The sequence below is a fragment of the Antechinus flavipes genome, chromosome 3 (genome assembly GCF_016432865.1).
Source record: "Antechinus flavipes isolate AdamAnt ecotype Samford, QLD, Australia chromosome 3, AdamAnt_v2, whole genome shotgun sequence".
Taxonomy (NCBI): domain Eukaryota; kingdom Metazoa; phylum Chordata; class Mammalia; order Dasyuromorphia; family Dasyuridae; genus Antechinus; species Antechinus flavipes.
The window spans coordinates 572,451,407-572,479,375 of NC_067400.1; the positions used below are offsets into that span (position 1 = coordinate 572,451,407).

A 27,969-nucleotide genomic window follows, 5' to 3' on the forward strand; every position below is an offset into this window, starting at 1 on the left:
TTCTGAGACAAGAGACCGGTGACCTGACATGTTCAGGAGTGATTTTTGTTTAACTTTTGGTCCCCCCCCCCCCACACCATTTCTTTCCCTGCCAATTAATCGTATTTTATTTTTTCCAATTACATGTAAAAATAGTTTACATTCACTTTTTAAAGTTTGAGTTCTAATTTTTGTTCTCTTTCTCTTCTTCTCTCCCCCTTTCCAAGATGGCAAGCAATCTGATATAGGTTACACATGTACAGTCCTATTCAACATATTTCCAGATTAGTCATGTTATGAAAGAAGAATAAGAACAAAAATTGTCCTTCACATTCTTGAAGATGGCCATGACATCAGAGAGAGGATGCTATGACATCCAAGTGAATTGGATTTAAGTGAGGGAGAGATTATATAGGATTAAGAAAAATAAAAGCAATCACCAGCCTTACTTTCTCCTCTGGAGCTATTTGGTCAATGGCCAGCTATAGATCAGGACTATGCATGGGGCGAGCAGCAAAAGAAGACTTGCTTTAAGATTGCAGAAATCTGAATCTATTCCAATCATACCATCTTACAGATGAAATAGTGAGGGCCAGAAAAGGGAAGTGCCTTGCTGAACATCATACTAATGAGTAGTGCCAAATCCAATACTCAAAATTATATCTCCTGCTTCCCTACTCTTTCTCTTCTTTGGTCCTCATGACCACCAAAGAACTGACAGGAGTAGTTAGGCACTTTTAATACTTCATACAAAAAGATCTGAAGTTAGAAAGGCCCCTAGAAATCATCAAATTTCATGTTCACATTTTATAGATGAGGAAACTGAGGCTTCTGGGAGGAGAGAGTTGCATATAGCTTCATAGATAGTAAGTGGCTGCCTACCTGATCTCTCTGCCCCATCTCTTCCTCTCTCTAATCCACCCTCCACATAAGAGTCGAAATAAAATTTCCCTACAAAACAGGTCTCATGTTCCTTCTCCACTCAGTTTGTGGGGAACCTACCTTCCTTTCTTTGACATTTAAAGCCTTCTACAAATTAGCTGGCTTTTCTAGGCTGATTTCACATTATTCAGCTTCATGGCCCTATTCCAGAAATTTATGTTCTAACTAAACTGGATTCCTGGAGATTTCCCAATGTGACCCTCCATTCCTGGCTTTTTTTGAACAAATTGTTCTGCAACTCTAGAATGCACTTTCTCTTGTCTTTGACTCTCAGAATCCTTAGATTCTTTCAAGGACCACTTCATGAATTACATGAAATCTTTCCCAATCTCCCTGACATTAAGACTTTTCAATTTCCAATAAGGGAACCCTGACACTGAAGACTATGAAGGCTGTTGGTATCTTTGTATCTCCAAGAAGGAATGGATACTTCCAAGAGTAGAGCCAAGACGGCAGAGTAAAGTCAGGAAGTTAGCTACTCGAGCTCTCCCAGTTTCCCTCGAAAACCACATGAAACCAAGCCTCTCCACAGTCTGATAGAATGAAACCACACTCCTGTTCATAGATTGGAAAGATTTCTTCTCTTCTCTTTCTTTCTTTCTTTGTTTTTCTTAATCCTATATACATATATACATTTTAATATATATATATATTAAAATGTATGTATATGTGTGTATACACACACACACACACACACACACACACACACACACTTATCTTGCTACACAGATCTTGGAAAAAAAAGAGAAAGAAAATAAAATGCAAACAACAACAAAAAGAGTGAAAATGCTATGTTGTGATCCATACTCAGTTCCCACAGTCCTCTCTCTGGTGGCTCTCTTCATCACAAGATCATTGGAACTGGCCTGAGTCATCTCATTGTTGAAAAGAGCAACATCCATCAGAATTGATCTTCGTATAATTTTATTGCCGTGTACAATGACCAATGAATGGTTCTGCTCATTTCACTTGGCATCAGTTCATATAAGTCTCTCCAGGACTCTCTGAAATTATCCTGCTGATCTTTTTTTTTTTTCTTTTTTTATTAAAGCTTTTTATTTTCAAAATATATGCACGGATAATTTTTCAACATTGACCCTTGCATAGCCTTGTGTTCCAAATTTTCCCCTCCTTCCCCCACTCCCTTCCCTAGATGGCAAGCAATCCAATATATGTTATATATGTTAAAATATATGTTTAATCCAATATATGTAAACATATTTATACAATTATCTTGCTGCATAAGAAAAATCAGATCAAAAAAGAAAGAAAATAAAAAAGAAAACAAAATGCAAGTGAACAACAACAAAAAGAGTGAGAATGTTATTTTGTGATCCACACTCAGCTCCCACAGTCTTCTCTCAGGATGTAGATGGCTCTCTTCCCCACAAGATCATTGAAACTGGCTGCAATCATCTCAATATTGGAAAAAGTCACATCCATCAGAATTGATAATCACATATAATATTGTTGCTGAGTTCAGTGATCTTCAGGTTCTGCTCATTTCATTTAGCATCAGTTTATGCAAGTCTTTCCAGGCCTCTCTAAACTCATCCTGCTGATCATTTCTTATAGACCAATAATATTCCATAACATTCATATACCATAACTTATTCAGCCATTCTCCAACTGTTGGGCATCTATTCTTGCCACTACAAAAAGGGCTGCCACAGTTTTGCACATGTGGGTCCCTTTCCCTCCTTTATGATCTCTTTAGGATACTAGCCCAGTAGATCACTACTGGATCAAAGGGTATATACATTTTGATAGCCCTTTGGGCATAGTTCCAAACTGCTCTCCAGAAGATCAAGTAGATCAGTTCACAACTCCACTAACAATATATCAGCATCCCAGTTTTCCCACATCCCATATTCTTTTAGATTGGAAGGATTTCAAGAAAGGTCACTGGGGTGTTCAGCCCAGTTCATTTAGACTATGGAAAAGCTAATGAGTGGTCTTAATCATAGCAAATCAGTAACTAAGCCCCTAAGTCCTGGATCAGTAGATGAACAAATCAGTGGAGCAGCTTCCAATCCCAGGTCAGAAGACAAAACTTTGGGAAACCAGGATGTTCCTGAAAAGAGGAGACAAAGCTACTTTCTGCAAACACAAGGGGCCCATGTGCTCAAAGCTAAGGCTCAGAGCTGCACAGGAAGCTTGGTACAGCGACCCCTATAATTTTACCCAAGGAGCAGAGCTTAACCAAAAAAGTAAAAAAAGGGGAAATACCAAAAGAAAAGAAAAGAAAATGATTAAGAAATAGAAAAGAAACCAGATCACAGAAAACTACTATGGTGATAGGGAAAACCAAAATACAAACTCAGATGAGGACAGAATGTTCACAGAGAAAATCTCAAAGAGCTATATGAATTGGTCTCAAGCCCAAAGAGGCTTCTTAGAAGTGCTCATAAAAGACTTTAAAAGGCAAATAAGAGAGGCAGAAGAAAAAAATGAGAAAGTAAATGAGAGGTATGCAAGAGAGAGCTCTGTTTCTTTTGGTGGAAGAAAAGGAAAGAAAAAAATTGTCTGAAGAAAACAACTCTTTAAACAGTAGAATTGACCAAATGGAAAAAGAGATACAAAAGCTAACTGAAGAAAATTACATTTTAAAAACTAAAACAGGCCAAATGAAACAGCAATAATCAGTCAAACAAACTAAAAAGAATGAAAAATGGAAGAAAATGTGAAATACCTCATTGGAAAAACAGCTGACCTGGAAAACAGATCTAGAAGAGACCATTTTAAAATTATTGAACTACCTGAAGGTGTGACCAAAAAAAGAGCCTCACTAGCATTCTACAAGAGATTACTAAGGAAAATTGCCCTAATATTCTAGAAACAGCAGGGGAAATACCGATCAAAAGAATCCATCAATCACCTTAAGAAAGAATCCTACAAAGAAAACCCCAAGGAACATTGTTGCAAAACTCCAAAACTATAATCTCAAGGAAAAAATATTGCAAACTATTAGACAAAAACAATTCAAATATCAAGGAGCAACAGTCAGGATTAACCAGAATCTGGCAATTTCTACAATAAAAGATCGGTGGATCTGGAGTACCATATTCTGAAAGGCAAAGGATCTGGGGTTACAACCAAGAATTAACTATCCATTGAGACTCAGCATCATCTTTGAGGGGAGGTGATGGAGCTTTAATGAAGTAAGAAACTTTCTATCATTTCTATTGAAAAAAAAAAAAAAAACAGAACTAAACAGAAATTTTACACTACAAACATAGGACTTAAGAGAACCATAGAAAGGTATACAGGGGGAAAATATGTATTATTTAAAGATTGCAATGTTCTGTTGGGTTTTCTGGAGGTTTTGGAGCAGTGTTCCTTTCAGCAAATTAATCACCACAAGAATGGCCAGGTATTAAAGTTCAAATCCTTTATTATCTCCTTCACAATCTTGTCTCCTTTCCTGGGCCTAGTTAGCTTTCTTAAAGTCTTGGTTTCAGTGGAGAAGTGCAGGAGGCCAGGCCAGCCACTACGAGGCTGATGAAGATGGAATGAATCTGTCTCTTCTTGGCTCCGAGAGCTTGAGCTCCCTCCTCCAGTCTGCTTTTCTTCTCTGGCTCTGACCTGGCTGAGGCTCTCAGCTTAAATGCTCTTTTATAATTACATTATCATAGGTGTGAATCTTGTAGAATTATATTAAGTACTACAAGTACTGAACTAGAGAACTATTAATTACCATGCTAAACTACATAACCATTGTTTTTAATCAATTCCATTGAGTTAATACCTTGTAAGAATCTTTGTTTCAGAGTTCTGGCCCATAACAAAAGCTTAAATTGTTTACATCCCTAGATGGGAAAATAGTGTCTGTGACTCTTGAGAACTGTATCTGTTGCTAAGGTAGGGGGAGGAGGGCACGTATCACATGAATTGAGGGTGTGGTAGAAAATGGACTCTGATGTGATAAGAAGTCAAGAGGTAGAAAAAGAGGAAATGGAAGGTATGATGGGAAAATAAGTTCACATGAAAAGGTGCAAAGGATCTATTACAATTGAGGGAAAGAAGGAAGGGGGATGAGCATTGACTGAAGCTTGATCTCATTAGTTTTGGCTCTAAGAGGAAATAATCATTCATTTGGATATAGAAATTTATCTAACCCTTTAGTCTCCTACTAAAGAAGTAGGAGGAGAAAGAGTAAAAGAAAAAGGAGGGGGGGCAGGATAGAAGAGAGGGAAAGGTAATAGAAGGGGGAACGGGTTGATAGAAGATAAGATAGTGGGTGAAGTGAATTAAAAAACACTAAGAGAAGGGGAGAGGGTGATAAGAGATAAAGTAGTGGGTGGAATGGGTAAAAAACACAGGACTAAGGACAGAGTGGAAAGAAAACAAAAGTATATACAGGGGAGAAAATAGAATGGAGGGAAATATAGAGCTGGTAATCATAACTGTGAATTTGAATGGGATGAACTCTCCCATAAAATGGAAGCGAATAGCAGAGTGGATTAAAAAACAGAATTCTGCAACATACTGTTTACAAGAAACAACACATGACAAGAGAGACATAAAAAGTAAAGATAAAAGGCTGGAACAGAATTTATTATGCTTCAGCTGAAGTAAAAAAAAAAAAAAAGCAGAGATAGCAATTCTTATCTTAAATAAAGCAAAAGTAAAAATAGATTTTATTAAAAGAGATAAGGAAGGAAACTACATCTTGATAAAGAGTACCATAAACAATGAAACAGAAACTAAATGTGTATGCACCAAGCAGGCAAATTCTTAGACAAAATTTTTAGTCAGTTACAGAAAGGAATAGACAGCAAAATTATTCTATTGGAGGGACTGCAACCTTTCCCTCTCAGAATCAGACAAATCTAATCACAAAACAAACAAGAAAAAAAACAAACCAGGAAGGTTAATAGGATCCTAGAAAACAGATATGATAGATTTCTGGAGAAAACTGAATGGAGACAGAATGCTTTTCTCAGCAGTACACAGCACCTACATAAAAACTGACCATATATTGAGGCATAAAAACCTCATAATAAAATGCAGAAAGGCAAATTAGTAAATGCTTCCTTTTCAGACCACAATGCAATAAAAATTATATTCATTAAAGGGTCAAGGAAAGATAGACTAAAAACCAATCAGAAATTAAATAATCTAATACTAGAATGAGTGGGTCAAACAACAAATCACAGAAACAATCCATAATTTCATTTGAGTGGGCCAAACAACAAATCACAGAAACAATCCATAATTTCATTCAAGAGAATGACAATAATGAGACAATATGCCAAAACTTATGAGATGCAGCCAAAGCACTTCTTAGGGGAAAATTTATATTTCTAAAGAGCTACATGAATAAAATAAAGAGGAGATCAATTAGACAAGCAACTAAAAAAGTTAGAAAAAAGAACAAAGAAGAGATTTTTTTAAATGAAACTAAGAAAACTAATGAACTAATAAATAAAACATGGTTTTTTGAAAAAACAACAACAACAAAATCGATAAACCTTTGGTTAATCGGATCAGAAAAAGGAAAGAAAAAAACCAAATCACCAGCATCAAAAATGAAAACCATTTCATGCCACCAAAGAAAAAGAAATTAAAGTAATAATTAGGAACTATTTTGCCCAACTGTATGGCAGCAAGCCTGACAATCTGACTGAAATGGATAAATATTTATCCATTTACAAAAACATAAATCGCCCAGGTTAACAGAAGAGGACATAAATTACTTAAATAGTCCCATTTTAGAAAATGAAATTGAAGAAATAATTAATGAACTCTCTAAGAAGAAATCTCCAGGCTCAGATGGATCCACAAGTGAATTCTACCAAACATTTAAAGAACAATTAATTCCAATACTATGTAAACTATTTGGGAAAATAGGTAAAGGAGTGCTGCCAAATACTTCCTATGACACAAATAAACCAGGAAGAGCCAAAACAGAGAAAGAAATTTGTATCTTCAATATTCAGTAGCAGAAGTGACTACATTTTTTTTTCTTGGTATGGACCTGTGATTTCATCAATATAGGTTCCTCTCAGTATGGAAACGCCCTCCAATGATACAGATAGAAAAATCATTTTTGAGTTATAGTCCTGGAGAGTTGTCTGAGGTTAAGTGACTTGTCCAGAATCATATAGTTACTAAATGTCTGCGGCTGCCTTGCTGCCTATATGGGGCAGGAGTGAGGACTGGAGTCAGTCTTGCTTCCCCTGCATCCTGGCTCCTTAGAGCCCTAGAAGCCGACTTCCCTGTCACCGTGGAGGACACCACTATCCTTCTCTGAGGCTGTACGTCATCCCCCTCCAAACCCAAGTTGTTGCCAAAGCCAGACAATTTCACCTTTGCACCATCTCTTCTTTCCTCTGATACCGTCCCCACTCTACAGCAACAGGGGAAAGCGGCGTTGGGTATATGGGGAAGGACAATGAGCTCATCGACAAAGTCAGGAAGGCATGAGTTCTTTCCTGCCACAGACACTAGCTGCCACAAGTCACTTGATCTCTGCCTTGCCTCAGTTTCCTCAACTGCAAAATGGCCCACCTACCTTGCAGGATAGGTGAAAGTCAGATGACGTCATACTTGTAAATGGCTTAGCACGGTGCTCGGCTCTAAATAAATGCTTCTTTCTCTCCTCTGTAATTTTTGTGTATTTTAATTTGTTCATTTAAAAAGAAAAACGCTCGGGAAACGTAGGCTTCCAAGACCGACTGCCAAAGAGATCCAGGACATAAACCGGAATCGGAACCCTTTGTCCACATAGCAGTAAATAGTCCCGGATCGTTATTTCAGGAAGTGAGGGGAATCCTCGAAGTCCGACCTGTATACTGAGAATGTCACTTTTGCAGCTGGGTGGGGGATGGACTGAAGAGAGGGGAAGGTCAGAAATGGGGGAAGGAGACCAATTGGGAAGCAATTGCAACATAGGACCCAGGGCCCAGGGTTCTATAGGTATCCTTTTCTACAAAGCTAGAGCCTCCCTGACAAACTTGAACTCTCAGAGCATGGCACACAGCAGGCGCTGAATAAATGCTTGTTGCATGACTGATTGACCCTCCCCGGGCCAACATATAGGGCCAAAAGCCTCCCAGGGCTGGGAAGGAGACAGGGAGCCTCCCTCTAGCCAGGGAGATAAAACAGTCTTCAGCCCGGGCTCCCCGGACGGACGGATACCCCCCCACAACCCCGGCAGTCCCCGAGAAAGTCCCCCACACTCACTCAGGAGCCTGCAAGACGCAGGATCTAAGAAGAGACCGCCATGAAGCGTTCACAGCATAGCCAATCCCACGCCGCCGTTCTCTCACAGCCAATCCGTTAGCTATTGTCCATCAGGCACCGCGCGCTCGGAAAAGAGCTGCCTCCAGCCGGATACAATGACCAATCACAGACTGAATCTCACGGTGACAGCCCGGCTTCTCATCCAATAAGAAGAATGAGGGAAAAGTTAATAAAAGTAGTCTACACAGGAAGTTTATTAGTGTTCCTCCCTTATACATATTCACCAATCACAGTCCGATATTTTTCGTGAAGGCCGAGGCTTTTGTCCAATAAGAAAATGTAAGAAGTAATTAATAAAGAGAGATCCTTGCTCTGGGGCATATGCGGAAATTGATTGGTCTGGCTTTGGCCGGAAGTTCCTGGGTGGGAAGGGACAATCTTGGCCAATGGGAGTCGGGCCGTAGGCCCCCGGCGCGGCCTGTGGACTGAGCGGCGCGGAGGGCTAAAGGCGGCCATGATCGAGCAACACAAGCGGAAAGGTCCAGAGCTGCCGCTCGTTCCCCTCAAGCGGCCCCGGCATGAACTGCTGTTGGGAGCAGCGGGACCGGGGGCCGGGACCGGGCCCGCTGCGGGGCAGCAACCGCCTCCGGGGGCCCTGCTACAAGCGGTAAGTAAGCTAGCGAGGGGCTGCCGGCCCCATCCCTTCGTGTCCTGTCAGGTCTCCTCTCCTCCCCCTCCTTCCCCTTTTCCCTCCTCTTCCTTTTTCTCGTTCCCCCTTCATTCCCGCCTTCTCTCCCTCTATTTCTTCTTCCCTCTTCCCATTCTCTTCTTCCTCTGATTGTCAGCAGTAGAAGGGACCTCGGAGACAGACCTTCAAAGCCCTCATCTTAAATAGAGGGAAACTGAGGCTTAGAGAGGTTACGGACTCGGAGGCTGTCAGAGTTGAAAGTGACTTAAGACATTTTCTGGGCCGGAACCCTCGAGTTACTGATGGTGGGTGCACTTGAGGCCCGAAGAGGTCCTAGACGCATGGGTCCTGACCAGTGACCATCCAGCATCTCCTTCAGGGGGACGAATTGGCCCTGGGGGAGATTTCAGTATCTTTCCAATGCTGCCCATTTTCAAACGCTTAGTTCTCGAAGTCTGGATTCTGTTTTTGTTGTTATTGTTCTGTTGAGGTGAAATCTACATCTTTCCAATTGATTCTAGTTGAGAATGAGGACGACCAAGCAGGGAAATCTTTTCTATATAACTTGTTCCATATTGGCTCCTCCTCACTTACCACTCAAGGAAATTGGAGAAAATCTCAAAATCTACTCGTTGGGTCACTACACCATATTACATAATCTCAATTGGCTTTCAGTGCTGCAAGGCAATTCTTTTGCACCTCCTTAATTATTTATTATCCCACTCTCCATGATGGCTCTTCCAAACATCTTTATTACTCCTCAAACCTCTCATGACTTCCCTTCAGTTCTCTCAGTAAATTTTGCAGAAAAAATTGAGAGCTCTCTTCCCTCCTCATTTCATATCACTCATATGTCTTCTGTCACTGTCTCTTCCTTTACCCCTATCTCCCATGAGGAGGTGCCTGGCCCTCTTTCCTTGCCAAGGCTAACCTTTCCATTTGCTTCTGTGATCCCATTCTATCCTGTTTTCTTCAGGTGATTGTTCCTGCTATGATCTCCTTTCATCCATTCTCAACCTCTTCCTCTCCATTGACTGTTTCCTGCAAACATGCTTTCCCATCTTCAGAAAACTCTTGTTTGATAATTTTTCCTTTCTAGCTGTTCTTCTCAATTTTTTCTTTTTTGTGGCTAAACTCTTCCACAATAGGTACCTCCATTTCCTTCCTCTCACTTCCTTAACTTAATAGTTTGTTTTCAGAATTCATCATTCAGTTGAAACCTTTCTCCGGAATTACTAATGATCTTTCAGTTGACAAATCCAATGACTTTTTCTCAATTTTCATCCTTCCTGACCCCTTCAGCCCTTGATAGTATTGACCATTCTCTCCTTCTTCACACTCTTTTCTCTCTTGGTTTTTGGAACAGTACTCTCTCCTACTTATCTTTTATCATCTTTCCTCGTTCTCCTCCTAGCTTTTAACTACTTTTCAGTCTCCTTTCTTGAATTTTCTTCCAGGTCACACTCACTGACTGGGAGTATCCCATAGGATTTTATCTTGATCCCTCTTCACTTTTCCCTTTATACTACTTGATTTGATGATCTCATTAGCTTCAATGGATTTATTTATCATCTTGCTGATAATTCTCAAATCTACCTGTTCTGCCCTGTTTTCTCTGCTGAGCTCCAGTCTTACATCTCCAGTTGCCAGGTCTCTTATAACATATCTTACATATACCCCTTTCTTTCTTCTTGATATTGCTACTATACTAGTAGAGAGGTCTTCTTCATCTCAAGGCTGGACTGTTGCAATACTCTATTAATTGGTCTTCCTATTTCTTCCTGTCACTCCATTCCATCCTCCATTCAGCTGTTTTAAGTGATCTTCCTAAAGTGCAGGTTTGATCATAACATCCCCATTCACAAAAGTAAAGTGGTTTTCCATCATCTCCAGGGTCAAATAAAATCCTGTTTCAAATTCAAAGCCCTTCATAACCTAGCCTCACCCCCTCATGTAAAGTTTAGGCTAGCTTTCTGGAAAATCTCAGGATCTGTCTGAGTCCTCAGTTTTAGTGGAGGAGTGAAGGAGGCAGGACAGCCACCATGAGGCTGATCCAAGAGGGAATGAATCATTTCCAGTCCTTCTTAGCTCTTATATACCTTAGTACAATTACATCATTACAGCATACTGAATATGTGTGAACTAGAGAACCATTACATCACCATGCTAAGTACTAAGTATATCTGTGAACTAGATAACAATCATCTCATCAATTCCATTGAGTTAACACTTTGTTTCAAGTATACTTCTCCAGAGTTCCAGCCCTTTATACCCTTAGTCAGGATCCCCTCTCCCCTAGTCCTCTTTCTAATTTTTTCATGTTTTATGCAACCTTCCAGTGACACAGGTCTCCTGACTCTTCTTCCTGACTCTTTCCATCACCTATTTGGGGCATTTTTACTGCTGGAATTCTCTTAATCTCTACCACCTAGCCATCAATCTCAGCTACAGAAAAATCTTTTCCAATCTCCCTTAATTCTAAGACTTTCCCTCTATTGATTATTTCCTGTTTATCCTGTATGCTTGTTTATATATAACTGTTTTGCATGTTTTCTCATTCATCATACTGGGAGCTCCTTGAGAACAAGAACTATCATTTATCTTTGAATGCCTTTCTATTAGCACAGTGCATAGTACCTGATAGGTACATAATAAATGTTTATTGATTGACTAAAAAAGATCTTATGAGCATATGTTTTAGTAATTGAAAGGATCTTAGACACTATCTGGTTCAATCCTCAGATTTTTAAAGGGACAAGCTGAAACCCAGAGTGTGGAACTGACCTGTTCAAGGTAGTGTGGAGCATGAAGAAATCAAACCTCAACCTTCAGGCCTTGGATTGAGTACCCCCCTGCTGTCTGTGGATAAAAGGAGACAGAACTGCTCTGGATGCCTGATGTTCACATAGCCCTTTTAACTTAGGAGCATATGATTTAGAGCTAGGAAGATCCTGAGATATGAACCAGGCCATCTCCTTAATTTATACATTAGGTGGTTCCTATATAGCAGAATTTGAACTTACACATCCTAATTCCATTTCCAGGGCTCATCCTTTGGTCATCTTCCTACTTAATCAACATTCTGCTTCTTTACATCTTGAATAAACTTTATACACACAATGTATTTGTCATGTAGCGCTGTATATATCCTAGTGCTCTTTGTTGGTGTAGATGATGAGGTCTTTCTTGGTTCTGGTCAAGTCACTTCAACTCTGAGTCTCCAGTTTCTTTGTCTATGAAATGGGGATAATAATGTCATTTCCCCACTATATAGTTACTGTGGGAAAAGAGCTTTGCAACTTTAAAGGCATATTACCTCTGCTATAATAAAGCATAGTCACAAGATACATACTTCATACTTATTGACTGATTTCTTGGGAGTGGAATATGTGAGACTGTTTTCAATCAGTAATGTTTTGGTTATACCTTAGATACACTTTTCATACTTCAAAAATATGGCTTCATCTCTATGGACAAAGCTCCCTTTTGTGTAATGCTATAGGATCATTTACAAAGAGTAAATTGAGCCTCAGAGAAATTAAGTGATTTGCCTATGGGCCATACAATTAGTATCAGAAGTAGAAGTTTAAATCTAGATCTTCCTGTCTCCAACTCCATTGACTCCATTGGACCCTGCTTTTTCAGTAGTTACTCCTTAATTGATACAGGTATCTAATTCCTTTCTTGACTTATGTCTTTTTTGCTGCTTCATCAATTTTAGTTCCTTAAATTTTGGTGTTCCCCAAACTCAATCTTTGATTCTCTTCTTGCTAGATTAGTACTCTTTTAGTAATCTTATCCATCAGCATAAATTCAGTTATCATTTCCATGCAAGTGACTCTCCCATCTGTATAATTAACCCTAATCTCTTATCTGGTCTCCAGTCCAGCCCAGCAGGATCTGCCAGGTATCTTAATGTCCTCTTAGTATCTCAAATTCAGTGTACCCATAAAATGGAACTCAACCCTCCTCAAAATTCCTAATCATTCAGGTTTATAACCTTAGAGTCATCCTTGATTTCTAACTTTCCTATATTTCAGTTGCTAAGTCTTATAAAAGCTGTTTTCCAAAACATCTCTCACATTTGTGCCATTCTTTTCATTTTTGGGGGGAGTGTCAGCATCCTCTTTCAGGTCCTTGTAATTTTGGTATTGTAGACTATTAGAGTAGCCTTCTAACTTGCCTCCTTGTTTCCAGGCTTTTTACATTCCAATCCATTCTCATATAGCTGCTAAAGTACACCCAAGGTATGTTTCTGATCATGTCATTCCCTTGCACAAAACACTTCATTGGCTTCCTCTTGCTTCACAGATGAAATATAAATTCATCCCTTCACAATGTAATTCCTACTGCCCTCATTTTTTTTAACTTTATTGATACCTTTTCAAAACATCTGTCTCATTCTAATAATCTACTGCTCTCTCCCCTAATACTCTCATATAATGGAAAAAAATTCATTATTATAGTTGGTACATCATCTCTGCCAAAGTGCAGCATTCCAAATGCATTATCCATTGCTTCTCTACATGGAACTTAGCAGAGTTTCTTGCTATAGTTTAATTTATTAATTAAAGGCATGTGGTATGATGGAAAATGTGCTGGACTAGAGCCAGCTGGAATATGAGGTAGAATCTCAGCCCCACTTCTTGCTAGCTTTAAGACTATGGATAAATCATTGTTTTTTCCATCTAAAAAAATGAGGATAATACCTATAGTACTTTCCTTACTAGATTGTTGTGAGAGTCAAATGAAATAATATTGGTGAGGTATGGTCTATAAATGTTAGTGATTTTTGTTATTCTGCTACTTTGGGCCATGTTATCTTCCAGCTATGCTGAATCACCAGATGTGGCCCATTCTGTCTCCCATTCCTAGAGCGTACACCTTCCTTGTTTCTCCTTTTCATAATCTCTATTTTCCTTCATCTTAAATGTATCTGCCATGAAATTCTTCCCTTCTTCTTTAGAATCCCAGCACTAGCAGTTGTTAGAGCCACCCCTCCTCTCCTTCACTTCCCCTTCCCCCCTTCAATATTAAATTGAACTAATTTATTTATGCATGTGTTATATGCTCCTATCTCCAGGATACTGTAGCCAAACTTTTCAAAATAATTGGACATATTTTTATCTCATTGGCATAGCAGTCCTATGAGGTTGTCAGGATAGTGGTTAATTCTCTACATTTAATGATTTAACAGGTTATTTAAATTGAGTTACTTGTGGAGTCTGGTCTCTCTTTCTATCCTCTATCTGTGTCTCTGTTCTCTCTGTCACTGAATGTGTGTGTGTGTGTGTGTGTGTGTGTGTCTATCACACACACACTCTAATCAACATATTCTGGAAAACATTCTTATTTAGCATTTAAAGCTCTTCCCAATCTACCCCTCTTCTATTTCCTCAGTCTTTAATCTGTGGTCCAATGACTCCAGCCTCCTTGCTGTCCAGCCCATCATCTGAGTCTTTACCTTTTCCTTCCTTGTTCCCTCTGTCTAACCCATTTTCCTTCCTCTCCCCGTTCCTTGTGTAGACCCTACCTTCTGCAACAGGCCTTTTCATATGTTCCCTATAATTTTCCCATTGCTACTTTCTTTCCTATGAATTGCTTCTCAGTGCTTTGTATTTGTTCTGTATATAGAAGGTAATTTGCATATCATCTCACCCATTAGGACATAAGCATCTTGAGGACAAGAACTATGTTTTTTGCCTTTTTGTGTATTCTTCATCACTTACTAAGTTCTTATTGATTGACTCACTTTTCCTGGAGACAATTAAGACTGAAAATAAAGTAAGAAAGACACAGTAGTATTCATAGTTAGTTGTGATTTAGGCTTCTGTTAATTTGGGATGAAATTTGTTTTTGTCTATTTGATGTTAAATTTTTTTTAATTTTTTTTTTTAGTGACCGTTTTTTTTTTTCTTGATCTGTCCCCTTCTTCTTCTCCATTCCCTCCTCTCCTTTCCCCTTAAAACTAATCAACCATTCAACTTCTCTTTAAATCCATAGACATGGCCACTAATCTGTTTTCTCTTGTGTGTTTAGGGTCCTCCAAGATGTTCCTCCCTTCAGGCTCCTATTATGCTGCTCTCAGGACATGAAGGAGAAGTGTACTGTAGCAAGTTCCACCCCAATGGATCCACCTTAGCATCTGCGGGATTTGACCGGCTCATCCGTAAGATGTTGTTTATATATCTTCTTTAATACTTTACCTTTAAGTATCTACATGTGTATGTGCACGCGCGCATGTATGTGTATAAACAAATAAATAAAAGCAGAAAAGGCGAGACATACAAAAGGAAAAGGGGGAGAGGAAAAAAGGTAAGAGAGAAAGTAAGAAAGAGAAGGAAGAATCAAAAAAGAGGCAGAAAGTAGGGAAGGTGACTAGGTTGCTGTTGGTGCTCAAGGGGACCCCAAAAATGTTGAGGTACCAGACTAGCATTGCAAGGTATCTCAAAAGAATTTGCATGCTCAGACTCATCTCCAAGTCAAGAGGCAAAGTTTATCATAACTGTAATGCCAATTAAAGCAGGCTAAGTTCCAAAAGATGTTAGCAAAGAACTAGTAGCAGGGAGATAATTTATAAGGAAAAGTTAGAGAACCCTGGTGCTTCATATCCTCGACATGGTAATTTTGTTGAGAGTAGTTCTGATTTTGTGTGCAGGTGCAACACCCATAGTTCTCTGGATAGAGCTGGGGGAGAAGAGAGGGAACCGTCTAGAAGCATTTTTAGGCCTGAAATCACTAAGTCAAGTGGCAGGCACCCAAAATTGTTCTGCACCCGTGTCAACTTTAAGCATCTCATTATTGTTGTTCATTTTTCTCAGAAATTCTATTCTCACTGACCAATAGACTGTTATCTGAAAGCCAGCAGTATTTGTGGCCTTAGTGTCCTGGTCATATAAAGTAAACTGGGCAGGATAGCCTAGGAGAAGAAATCTATCATTTTTAACTATATCACTCCCAGGACTAGGTAGCCTGAAGGAGCTGCACCACATCAAATCTTAAAACTGGAAATAGGGTAATAGGTGGAAATAGAAAATAGGATATGACTTTATAGGTCCAAAGAATAACTCAATTTGACTCCTGACTCCATCTTTATCTAAGAACTTAGTTATAAAAGCATGTTTTCATAATCATTGCTGCTATTACCTGCCTCTTTAGGATGTATATCAGATTTAAACCATAGCCTATATATTATAAGTAAGTTCTCACAGAAATCACTCAGTATGTGAGAAGGTAAGATCTAGAAGGAATGGTATGTAGAAGAGAAGAATTAAGGGAAAATAGAAAAGATAGTGGGATGTGTTAAAGTCACTGGACTTCGATTTCTATTTCAATTCCACTCCTATTAAGGAAGCATTTATTTATATTAGCTCTAAATCTGCCTTTTTATAATTGCCATTGTTTCTAATTCTTCCCTATAGGTGCACACAGAACACATCTTGTTCCTTCTTTAAATTAAATCCCCAGTTCTTTCATTTGACCTTTTATAATATAAGCTTCAACTCTTTTCACCATTCCATTCACCTTTCTGAATGTATTCCAGGTCTTAACCCATGTTCTTCTCAGAATGTGGTACCCGGGGCAGCTAGTTGGTGCAGTAGATAGAGCATCAGCCCTGAAATCAGGAGGACCTGAGTTCAAATTTGGCCTCAGACACTTCACACTTCCTAGCTATGTGACTCTGGGCAAGTCACTTAATCCCAAATGCCTCTGCAAAAAAAGAATGTGGTACTCAAACTGAACCTATCATATGTGCTCTGACAAGAGCATTGTATTGTGAACAACTTAGCTCCTTATCATGGAGATTGTGACTGTGCATTTTAGAACAACTTAAGTTTTTTTTGGATTGCTGTGTCATAGCTTGGACTTGGTTTGAGCCTGGAAATGCACTGAAATCATCAGATCTTTCTTAGAGGATATCTGATGAAGCTAGATAAGAAACTTGCTAAAATTTTGTTTACTTCCAGCTTTCATTTTATTAAGGAAAGTGAGAGAGAACAATATATAATCAAAAGAAAGGTGCCTTCTGCTACTATCTCCCCCTTTCACACAGTCTCCCATGATGAAGTGGCTTTATTTCTTACCAAGGCTAACCCTTCTACTTGTTTGAGCAATTCCATTCTATCCTATCTCCTCCACAAATTGTCTCTTCTGTCATCTCTGATCTTTCACTTATTTTCAATCTCTCCCTGTCTGCTGTTTCATTCCTTATGACCTACAAACATACCCATGTCTCTTCTATCCTGAAAAAATCCTCACTTGATCCTTCCATCCTTGTTAACTATTATCATTCAGTATGTCTTCTAACTTTTCTAGCAAAGCTCATTAAAAAGGCATCTAAAATAGACCTTTCCACTTTCTCTCTTCTTAACCCCTTATAGTCTGACTCCTGACTTATTATTCCACTGAAACTTACCCACGGCTAAATCCAGTGGCCTCTTCTCAGTTCTCATTTTCTTTGATCGCTCTGCAGTCTCTGACACTCCTCCTTGCTACTCCTTTCTCCCTGACTTTTTTACTCTCCTGCTTCTCCTCCTACCTACAAATCCTCTATCTTTTTTGCTGGGTCTTCTTCCAGATCAAGCCCTCTAACTATAGGCATCCCACAGGGTTCTGTACTGGGTTCTCTTCTCTTCTATACTAATTCACATGGTGATCTTATTAGTGCTCATGGATTTCATTATTCTGATGATTCTCAGATTTACCTATCTTCCCCCAATCTTTCCAATGACCTGTAGTCTTGCATCTCTAGCTGCCTTTCAGACACTTTGCACAGGATGTTCATTTGACATCTTAAACCTAATGTGATTAAAACAGAAGTCATTATCTTTCCCCCTAAACCCTGCTTCTTCTTCCCTGTCACTGTAAAGGCAATATTTTCCTCCCTTCAGATTTATAACCTAGGAGTCATCATGAATTCCTCATCATGTCTCACCCTGTATGGCACTTCCTCCCCCATCCAAGCTGTCTCCCAAACCTACCTTTACCCTCTTTGCAACATCTCTTGAAAATGCCCCTTCTCTTCTCTGACACTGTTACCCCTGTAGAGCAGGTTCTCATCACCTCATGCTAGGAGTATGGCAATAGCAGCTTGTAGGTCTGCCTGCCTCAAGTCTCTCCCCACTCCAGTCTAGCCTCATTCAGCCAATAAGGTGGTTTTCCTAAAGCATCAATTCAGTCATAATACCTCTCTTACCCCCACCCCCAGCATTCAGTAAACTCCCTTGACTTCTTATTGTCTTCAGGAGCAGATACAGAATGCTGTAAAATTACTCAGTGATTTGCTGTTTTCTTTAAAAAAATTTTTTTTGTTTTGTTTTCAAGAGAGTTTTTATGGATAGGGAGTGTTTTGTGTAGTAAGGAGAGAAATTAGGTATTATTGATGATGAGTGGAGAATACCACCATTAGATAGGATGAACATAGAAGAAGTGGGGAAAGATACAAAGAAATGCCTGAGAGTGATGTTAAGCATTTTGTGGGAGTTTAGCTGCTTTTGGGTTAGCTGAAGGCTTGAGACGATCCCCTAGATAAGGGGAAGGTCACTAGCTTCAATTTTAGAATATACTGGAGAGAAAGCTGATCTGCTGACTCCATTCCCCTACACAGTGGGAATTCTCCAAAATGAGATGGCGGCAGACTTTGTCCAAGAAGTCGTGTCTCCTGGTTGGGGATATTGGTGCTGGAAAAAACGATGTCAGAAGGTAGAAGGCAGGAAGTAGAGAATTAGAATACACCTGCATTTCCTCCAGCCACAGGTGCCCCTAGGACCCTCTGACTCATCCATAATTGGGTTCTGATAGCTGAGAGTCCCCATATCCACGGGGAGGGGACAGGACTCGGCCTCTTGGGTTTGCAGACACTTCTCTGTTTACTTCACAGTGTTGTGGAATGTGTATGGTGATTGTGATAACTATGCCACCCTGAAAGGACACAGTGGGGCAGTCATGGAGTTGCATTATAACACAGATGGGAGGTAAGTGTCGGTGTTATAAGAATGATTGCTTATTTAATACTGACTCTTCTCATCCCCTCTTGGTAGCTCATTGTGTGTCTATAATGTACAAGAGACCCTATTGTCCAAAGCCATTGCTCTCTTGTTTGTCACCTGGTTTTTTTGCATGTCACAATAAGCGAAAACACAAAATGATACTCTGGAACACAGCTGCATTTCTTTATTTCTTTATTTTGAATATTTATAATATTAGCTTTTTATGTTTCAAAATATGTGCAAAGACAGTTCTCAACATTGACCCCTGCAAAACCCATTGGAACACAGCTTTAAAGACATCATTCCCAACTGCCCAATCAGGGAGCTGTGATATATAGAAAATGTATACCCATTTTTACCCTTTTAGAACTTTTTAAGCCTCACAATATACTGGGTCAGCCTTTTAGCCTCTCTACCACTATTTTTCCTACTGATACTTAATTCTCACAAAAGTTCTTCTCCCCATCTTGATGTGCAGGGCATCCTAGAGTTTTGAGGGATATGTCAGTGAATTATAAGCTCTGCCAGATTTTCTCCAGCTGGAAAGGCCTCCAGAATAATATTGATTCTGGGTTATATACCTATGCTCCAAGGATCATCCTGATTGGTAGAATCACTCATCAATACACTATTGGCCACAAGATGATAGATTTATATCTTTTTGGCCAAGAGCTGTCCATAAAGCAAAAATTAAAAATAGACCTGTACTGTGCAGCCCCCTTCCATAAATGTAATTATTGTAATAGATTGACAGAAAGTAGTTGAAAGGATACTAAGAATTCTATCCTTTTAGATCTTTTATAAACTTTAGTTTAATTGTGTTGTCTGTCCTAAGATTCCCATGGACAAAACATGATTAGTTGATCTGAATCCATATTGACACTTATTTTAAATGAAACTAAAAGACAAAAAGAAGGTGCAATCAAGTGAGCTCACTGTGATTTACGGATTCTCCTTTATAAAACGATCAGAACTGGTGACTTTGTATTTCCAAAACTGAGAAGAAACATCACTTCATAGAATACTGGTTATTTCATTTTGCTCGCTTTGAACTTAAGCAGTCAGACTATATTATATATAATTAAATATTTATCTATATATGACTATATATAATATATAATAAAATGATTATATCATTGCATTTCCAATTTCATTTGTAAAGAATATAATAGTATGTCTTATTCTTTAATTTCTCTTTAAATTGTAGGCATAGAGGTAGATGGTACAGACTTTGTTGGAAAGATGACTTGAGATCAAAGAATTCAAGTAGCTAAAAATTTGAGTTGTAAAGTAAAAGTCTAAAAGTAAACTATGTCTGCTTTATTTGAGAACAAGTAAAGTGCTGGATAGTATTGTTGTTTGGTGTTTCCCCTCCCCCTCTCCCGGGCAATTTAAGTTATTTGCCCAGGATCACAAGGTAATTAAGGGTTAAGTGTCTGAGGCTAGATTGGACTCAGATCCTCCTGACTCCAGGGCTGGTGCTCTGTTCACTGAACCATCTAGCTCTCTGATAGTATTGTTGAAAAATAAAATGGACTATATTTTAATAGATAGAAAGTGACTGGATCATTTCAGAATCTGTTATTGGTAATTGTCAACTTAGGTCATCAGCTGATTTGAAGAACAGTTAAAATAAATATCACATGAGGAGAAATCAAGCTCAAGAGAAGACAATGTAGCAGTTATAGTGACTCCATCCTGACCTCTGTAAACAAACATCTCATCTCTGCCTCTTGCCTTTTTTAGAAAAAGACATTTAATGGATAATAGTCGCTTCAAGGAAAAGAGCAAAGGAACCCAGAAACTACTTGGACTGCCATAAACTTGACAAACAAAGGCAACTTAGACCTAAAGCTTTTTTTTGTAAAATATTATGAAGACAGATCATAGAATACTATGAACTATGTCACATCACAAAACATTGAAGAAGATTGAAGAAACAAAGCCTCCCCATAGAGATCTTTGTATGAAATCCGACTTTCAGATGGTCCCAAGAGCATTTGGTAAAATCAGAAAAGAGAGGCCACAGCCACAAGCACTAGGGGTTATTTGCCTCTTTTTTTTTTTTTTTTTCCCAAAACAACAGTCTCTTTCTCTCAAGGGCCACAATGGTAGAGTTACCACATTTAGACTCATAGCACCTCATTCAATACCTCTAGTTAGCTTGATGTATGAAGAGATAGTAAAGACATTTAGGAAAATGCTATCAAAGAGTGAGTGCCTGAACCAGACCAAAATCACAGCCTCCTGTGCTGGATGCACTGCAGTTGAAAGGCTTTCAGGGAAGAGTTTTTCCTGGGAATCTCAAAGGAGGTTTTTTAAAAAATAGAAGAGATCACAAACAGTGCTTGCACCTAAAGCAGCAAATGAAAAGATAACAGTTACTGTAATCCTTCATGAAAATCTGAGGTGTTAACATCACAGAACTTGTTGACTTTTTTGTTAAAGTATTTAACATAGTAAAAAAAAGGCTACCCTAAAGGTTCTGTAAGGAGTCTTCCCCACACACATTTCAACATCATATAATTCTATGACATATAATGATTTGAAAATAATTTTGTTTAATGATCTACCAAATTTTGACATTGAACAGGATAAATGCTCATTTGAGGCATTTACCAGGATAATGGAAAATACTGTATTCAGAATCCAAAAGTTTACCTTCCTAATATTTAAGTTTTTCAAATGATCGTATTCCAAGTAGACATTGTATTAATTGTATCAAATTTTGCAATACTACAAAACTTAATCCATAGTAGGAAAATTATATGGGATAATTTTATATAATCCATAGTTGGATTAATCCAAAAAATCATCGGATTTAGAGTTAAAAGAAATCTTGGTGAACTTGTCCAGCATTTTTAAGATGTGGAAACTGAAATCCCACTGAGGGCATAGAGGTAGTAAGATATAGAATTTAAAAACCCTTTTCTATATGACAGCTCTGGAAACTTTGCTGTCATGTTGTCCCATCCTATCTCTTTCAAGTTTTATACTATATAAATAATCCCTAGCCCTTCTATCATGATCTCAAGAATTGTAGGACTAGGAATACAGTGTGAGAAGGCTCATCAAAGACCAGATTGGTCCAAATGAGGAAATGTAAGAGGTATAGTTGACTAGCCCAAGATGACAGAGCATCAAACAGTAGATTTTGAACCCAAGATCTCTTCCTCCAAAGCCATTGCTCTTTCTATTTTATCAGATCCATTTACCAATCTGGTTATTCTCTGCATCTCTGGATGCTTGTTAAATTATCAATATTTCCCCTCAAATATAGAACCTAGAACTGAACCTACTCCTGTTATCTAAGGATAGAATACAATTGAATTACTGCCTTTCAATGCTAGACACTCTGCATCTCTTCTGTAGCCAGAAATGACATTAGATTTCAAAGCTGCTTTCTCATATTGTTGATTTGTTACACTTAGGTTTCATTTACCCTTCCCTTGGTCTTTTTCAGACTAATTGCTACCTAGCAGTTTATTATATTTTAACCACTTGTATGATTTATTATACTTGCTTTACAGGTAATGGCAAAATGGATAGAATAAAATTTAGTGTCTTTTTTAACTTAAAACTTTCTCTTTTTTTTTTTTCCTTCTCTTTCTTGTTCTCTACTATTCAGCATGCTCTTCTCAGCTTCCACAGATAAGACTGTTGCTGTGTGGGATAGTGAAACCGGAGAGAGAATTAAGAGGCTGAAGGGGCACACTTCTTTTGTGAATTCCTGTTACCCTGCCAGGAGAGGCCCCCAACTAGTTTGCACTGGCAGTGATGATGGCACTGTTAAGGTGGGTATTTTGTGTGACTTAACAGCTTCTGAGGTGGCATAGTAGCATTCAAATATGAACCGAACCTTAGTCTTCACCACCTTCTAATGGGTTCTTTTTAAGTAGGAATACTTCCTATAGTCTTTCACTTCTAAACTTGGCCATAGTGCCATTTCTCCTCCCTGAAACAAAGATAGAAAGTTTTCTATTTTTGAGAACAAAAAGTTATAACAGGTGATGGATGTACATTGCTATGTTAGAATGAATGTTAAATGTATACATAGGTAAACATTAAATAAAGCATGAAATAGTAAATATGAGGGGACTTTAAAAATAATTTAAGAGATGGCCCAAGGTTATATAGTATGTATGTAGTATAGAGTTATTTTAACTATCTGAGATTATATTTGTGCTATCATAATAATGAAATTTAAACTACTATAGCTTTTCTTGTGTTACCAAATTTTGAACTCTGGGTCAGTTTTGAGCCAAAGGGAATTATAAGACAGATTGTATTTAGAAACCTCACAGTTCCTTTGGTAGTTAAACTTTTAAGTGAATGCACTGACTCTCACATACACAGATTATGTCAACTACTGAATAGGATATTTGCACTGAATTGTATTTCCTATAATATTGGTAATTGTTTTCCACCAAAATTAAATCTGATAGCTTTTTGTCTGACTCTGTTTTGACCAGTGATATACTTGCTAAGCATCTGGATTCAGAATGCACAGCATCAAGTCAACAAACGCAAATCATATGGAGTGGAGGCCTACAGGCTGGTTCTAGCCCAGGCGACATAATACAGGGAGAGGGAGTCAAAAAAGACCAAGTTCAAATCCCACTGATATAATTTACTAGATGTATGACCTTCAGCAGATGCTAGTCTTACTGTACTTCAAATCCCACTGATATAATTTACTAGATGTATGAACTTCAGCCGATGCTAGTCTTACTCTACTTCTGTGTCTTCATTTGTAAAATGAGTATGGTAGGACTTTACCTCCCTACCTCAAGCAAGAATTGTTGAAATGAGCAAAGAAGGACATGTACAGAATACTTTGTGACTCATCCAGGGCTCTGGGAGTCTAAGCTACCAAGGACAAATCCATTTGCTCTCTCCCAAGCATTAATAATACTTGGCTCGTGCCAGATTCCCCACCCCCACTCCAAATCCCCCTGCAGACTTGTGACCTCTCCCATTTCTGTTTCTGCAAAGCCCCCAAACCGAGTTTTTGCATTCTCAAAATTGACACTACACATTTGTCTGTCCATCTGTAAGTAGTGCTCGATAATTCTTCTTATATACATAATAATTCTGGCTTTAAAAAGAAATTTACTCAAATGTCTTTTGAGCCCATAGTATGATTGTCTTAGTAATTTAAAGAATTCCTTCTGGTATGCATTTTCAGTTATCAATAATGGTATTCCAGGAGAATATTAATTGCTCTTCTGAGAGCGTAAGTCAGTTTTTTCTGGCCCTTCAGCTACCATCTCCTCTGTAAATGAAGTACTTTTTTTATGTATACAGTTAGTTAGATTTACTTACGATAAGATATTGATATGTAATGATGCAAAGGCCATGACATGAGACCTTCTCAGAAGTTGTACTGAAATGTTAAGATGCCAGGTCTTCAGCAATGAGATGGTCTGGCTTGATACAAGGAGCTCCAGGTTGGGACCTAGAAGCCTGGCTTCTATTTCCAGTTCTGACCCTTGCCAATTGGATGAGCCATGGGGTAAATTAAGGAAGTCATTTGAGCCTCAGGCTACTCATGATTTAGGTTTTTTTTTCCCTCTCTTTTTTGAGATAGTCCAGATCCATAGAAAAATGGCTCCTACTAACACTCCAGTTTACCAAAATCAGTGAGCACCTTCTGTGCAGCTTAGTAGTCATCTGAGCCTCTTAAGAGGTCATGGGTTTTGCCCAGGGTTCCACAGTCAGTAAGAGGTAGGGTTTGAATCTTGGTTTCCCTAACATCTAAGCCAGCTTTTTCTGCTGTACTCTATAGTCTTTGAACTCATTCATAGCAGGGCTTCTTTAACTTTTTCTGCATGTGACCCCTTTTTGCCTGAGAAACTTTTATATGACCCCTGGTATGTAGGGATATAAAATAAGCATACAGATCCAACATTTAATAAATCACGAAGAAATTTCTTTTTAAATAATTCTTTGTGTTTATATGAGTTTATCATTTATTTAAAATGAAAGCAAATTTGCATACAAAGGAGATGGATGTGCTTGCTTATTTTTTACATAAAGAATTAAGTGGAATATTTAATACCTTTAATTTTGCTAAATTTTTTATGACCCCCATATTCAGTTACATGACCCTATATGGGGTTGTGACCCACAGTTTAATAAGCTTTGATCTATAAAAAAGGAGAAAATACTACCTGACCTTCTAATCAGCAAGGCTCTTATGATGATTAAATGAGAAAATATTTGTAAGTGAAAATGCTTTGGAAACCATAAGAATATAGGGAGAGAAATGCTGGCGTTGACAGGACTTCAGGATACCAGAGGTCCATTGTCTTCAATAGATGGACATAGAAATTTTCTTATTCCGGAGCATGTAGAAAACCTTTTTGGACAAGCCAAATACCAGTATACAAACATCATGTCTCCATTGTTTTATTCATTTTTTTTATCCAACTTTTTTCCAGCTGGAGATAACAGGTTTGGAGGAGGATTCAGAATCCCCTAAAGAAAATTAGCAGGGAGTAGGGAGGTTTATTTTATTTTATTTATTTTATATCTTTTTTGCCTCCTAAGAAAGCCTGGAACAACAGTAATAATCTTTACAAATCTAGCAGTGCCTGAGAAACAATTTGTTTTTAAGTAGGGGGCTTTTTCCCACGCCTGATGTCATTGAGTAGTGATCTGCTTGTATGTAAAACTTGCCCTGTAAGTGGCTGGAAATGATCCTAGAACTCGGGATGAGAAGTACACTTTGGAAATTATGAAGCAGTACTTTTAGACCTGGAAGAGTCCTCTGTGAACTTCTGCTCTGGCCCACTTGTTTTCTTTTTGAAACTCAGAGAAAGGAGTAAAGGGTGGTCATCTGTTTGTCTTCCTTCCTCTGATTCCCTACATCCCTACTTTTGGAACTGTCGGTCAGGGTTCCCGCTAATCAGGAAGCATTTTGAAGGACAAGAGAGAAACAAGAAAGAAAAGTAAAAAGATAAGTTCATTTGCAATATTGAAAATCGAGTGTCTCATGAATGGAATGAGGTTGCCCTTGTGTATAATTCATATACTCCTATGGGCAGGCAAAATACTCAACCTTTTTCTTTATGGATAAAATGAAATTGTTTAGCTGGGTGTTCATTTTGTTCATCTGATTTTAGACTTTTACTCATGCCACGAATTTGATTAGTCAGCTAGTTTCATCTAATTCAAAGGAGTATTTACATTATTCTCAATTGATAAATCCTCACTTGTGAAATTTCTTTGCTTCTTTGCTCATGGAACCATGTACCTGGCTGACTTTTGTTTACCTCTCCTGTCTTTTCTCTACCATTATTCCTGGCTCCCTTGTTCTTCACAGAGAAAGCTAGACTGCAAGCAACCAACCTTGCCATAGGTTCCTGGAGTTGCCCATGTTGTTACTATTTTCCATTTCTGAACCATAAAGCAGGAGGACATGGGTCGGTTTTTGCCTCCTCCATTCAATTCCTAAAAACAAACTGTTTCCTAAGTAGAGACCAAGTGTTGTATGGGGCTGATGAAGTCTCTGAGCAGGTGCCTGGAAGGGGAGGTCCATGGCTTTCTGGACAGAACCTCCACCATGCCTTCTGAAAGCCCTGGTAATGTGTTGTGGTTTCCAGGGAGCTAGACGGTGATTCTCTGCAGAATGAAGGCCAGTTCTTGGGTGTGTCATTGGTTCCCAGTATGCTAATCTTCTCTCAGATGATTTTCTTTTCTGTTGGCATGGTTGAGCTGTAGTTAGACCCCCTCCCCTCCCCACATTATTGTTGGTGCTTCCCTTTTCAGGGATAGACATCAGAGGTGAGTCCTAGAAGATCTCTGCCCCAAAGTTCCTTGTCCAGATCTCCCCTATTCTGAGTTTATCCTGTTCATTGTTGTCTTTGGGAAATCAAGATCAATAAATCCTGACTCTTGTCTGTGAGTTGTTTCTCTGATTTTCTCTGTTACTGAATGTTATCTTCCTAAAAAGTCTAGTATAGAATTATTATTTCTTTGTATCTCTGTTTCCCTCTCTTGAATTTTGTTTACACATATGGGCATATGTCCTCTTAAAGTAAATTCGTTCTGAGAACTTTTTTTTTTTTTTTGGTTCCAACCTCTGATTTTATTGGTGTAGGGGAACTCCTGGTGAGGAACGTCCTCCACCAATGCAGATCGACACCTGTTCTGCAACTTCTAGTCTTAGAGAGTTGCCTGGGGCTTCGAGAGGGTAAGTGACTTGCCCAGGGTCACATAACCCATACATGTCAATGATGACAGGTGAGCCCACATCTTTCTAAATGAGAGTTGTCCTGTCTCCTGTTCCAAGAGAGGTTTCCTCCTCAGCAGGGTGATCCTTAGGTGGCTGGGTGATCCAGTCAGAGAGGTGAGATGGACATAGTTCCAGAAGAAATACTAAATCCCAACTTATTTGCATGTAATGAGAGCAGAATAGGGCAATGGCATAAAGTTGTAGCAGCAGAGAGGATCATTGCTCTGATATTCCCATGGCATGTTAAGGTTTCCATGCTGTTTCACATGCATTGTCTTATTTGAACTGCATGAAAGCCGGTGAGGTGGCTCTTTTGACAGCTGAGGAAACGAAAGTTTGCAGTTTGGGGAGGTTGAGTGGGATGCCCTGGGAGCCCAGGTCTCTCCTAGAGATGAGTCTAGCCCTCTCTGTACCAGCTGGTGCCACCTTTCAAGCATTCCAAGAAGTGTGTAGCTAGGTGCTCTACCTTAATTCATGTCACTCAGCCTTTGTGTCACGTTCTTAATTTGCTTTCTTCTCAAGCTTCCAGCCCCCATTTCTCATTCATAGGATGCATATTGAATTTCAGGTCTGCACATGTAACTTTAGAGTTCCTTTAGTCCCACTTCTACCTAAATAAGGTCTTCATCATTTGTTGGCCAACCTTCTGGTGATGAGATTCTGAACTTTGGTCAGCTGGTCCTCCAATAGGCCATTGTCATTGTCCATTATCACACAAAATAAATACAAATGTGTAGCCTTCTCAATGTTATTGGAATCTCTGAAAAATGGATTACAAGATCTATACATATAATTTTTTTGAGTAGCCAACTCCATCCTTTCTTACCTCATATGAGCTATAATTTATTTTCACTTTTGATGTAGGCTTTCCATATATGACACACAGCCCCAAATTTGCATTTTCATGATATTTGTATAAGTCTTTGGAGAGAGCAGATTTTAAT

At 38.8% G+C, this 27,969-nt stretch overlaps 2 protein-coding genes across 2 annotated transcripts in view; one reads left to right on the forward strand and one right to left on the reverse strand.

The window, feature by feature from the left end:
- Positions 1-8,199, reverse strand: part of ZCCHC17 (zinc finger CCHC-type containing 17) — a 58,720-nt gene extending 50,521 nt beyond the window's left edge. Inside the window, exon 1 of the mRNA XM_051987975.1 lies at positions 8,110-8,199. The gene's annotated coding sequence lies outside the window, so the exon portion shown is untranslated. The remainder of the gene's footprint in view (positions 1-8,109) is intronic.
- A 378-nt stretch (positions 8,200-8,577) lies between these two features.
- Positions 8,578-27,969, forward strand: part of SNRNP40 (small nuclear ribonucleoprotein U5 subunit 40) — a 48,182-nt gene continuing 28,790 nt past the window's right edge. The window contains exons 1-4 of the mRNA XM_051987978.1: positions 8,578-8,776; positions 14,837-14,966; positions 18,678-18,771; positions 22,415-22,580. Coding sequence (XP_051843938.1) covers positions 8,624-8,776; positions 14,837-14,966; positions 18,678-18,771; positions 22,415-22,580 — 543 coding nt within the window. The 5' untranslated portion in view covers positions 8,578-8,623. The remainder of the gene's footprint in view (positions 8,777-14,836; positions 14,967-18,677; positions 18,772-22,414; positions 22,581-27,969) is intronic.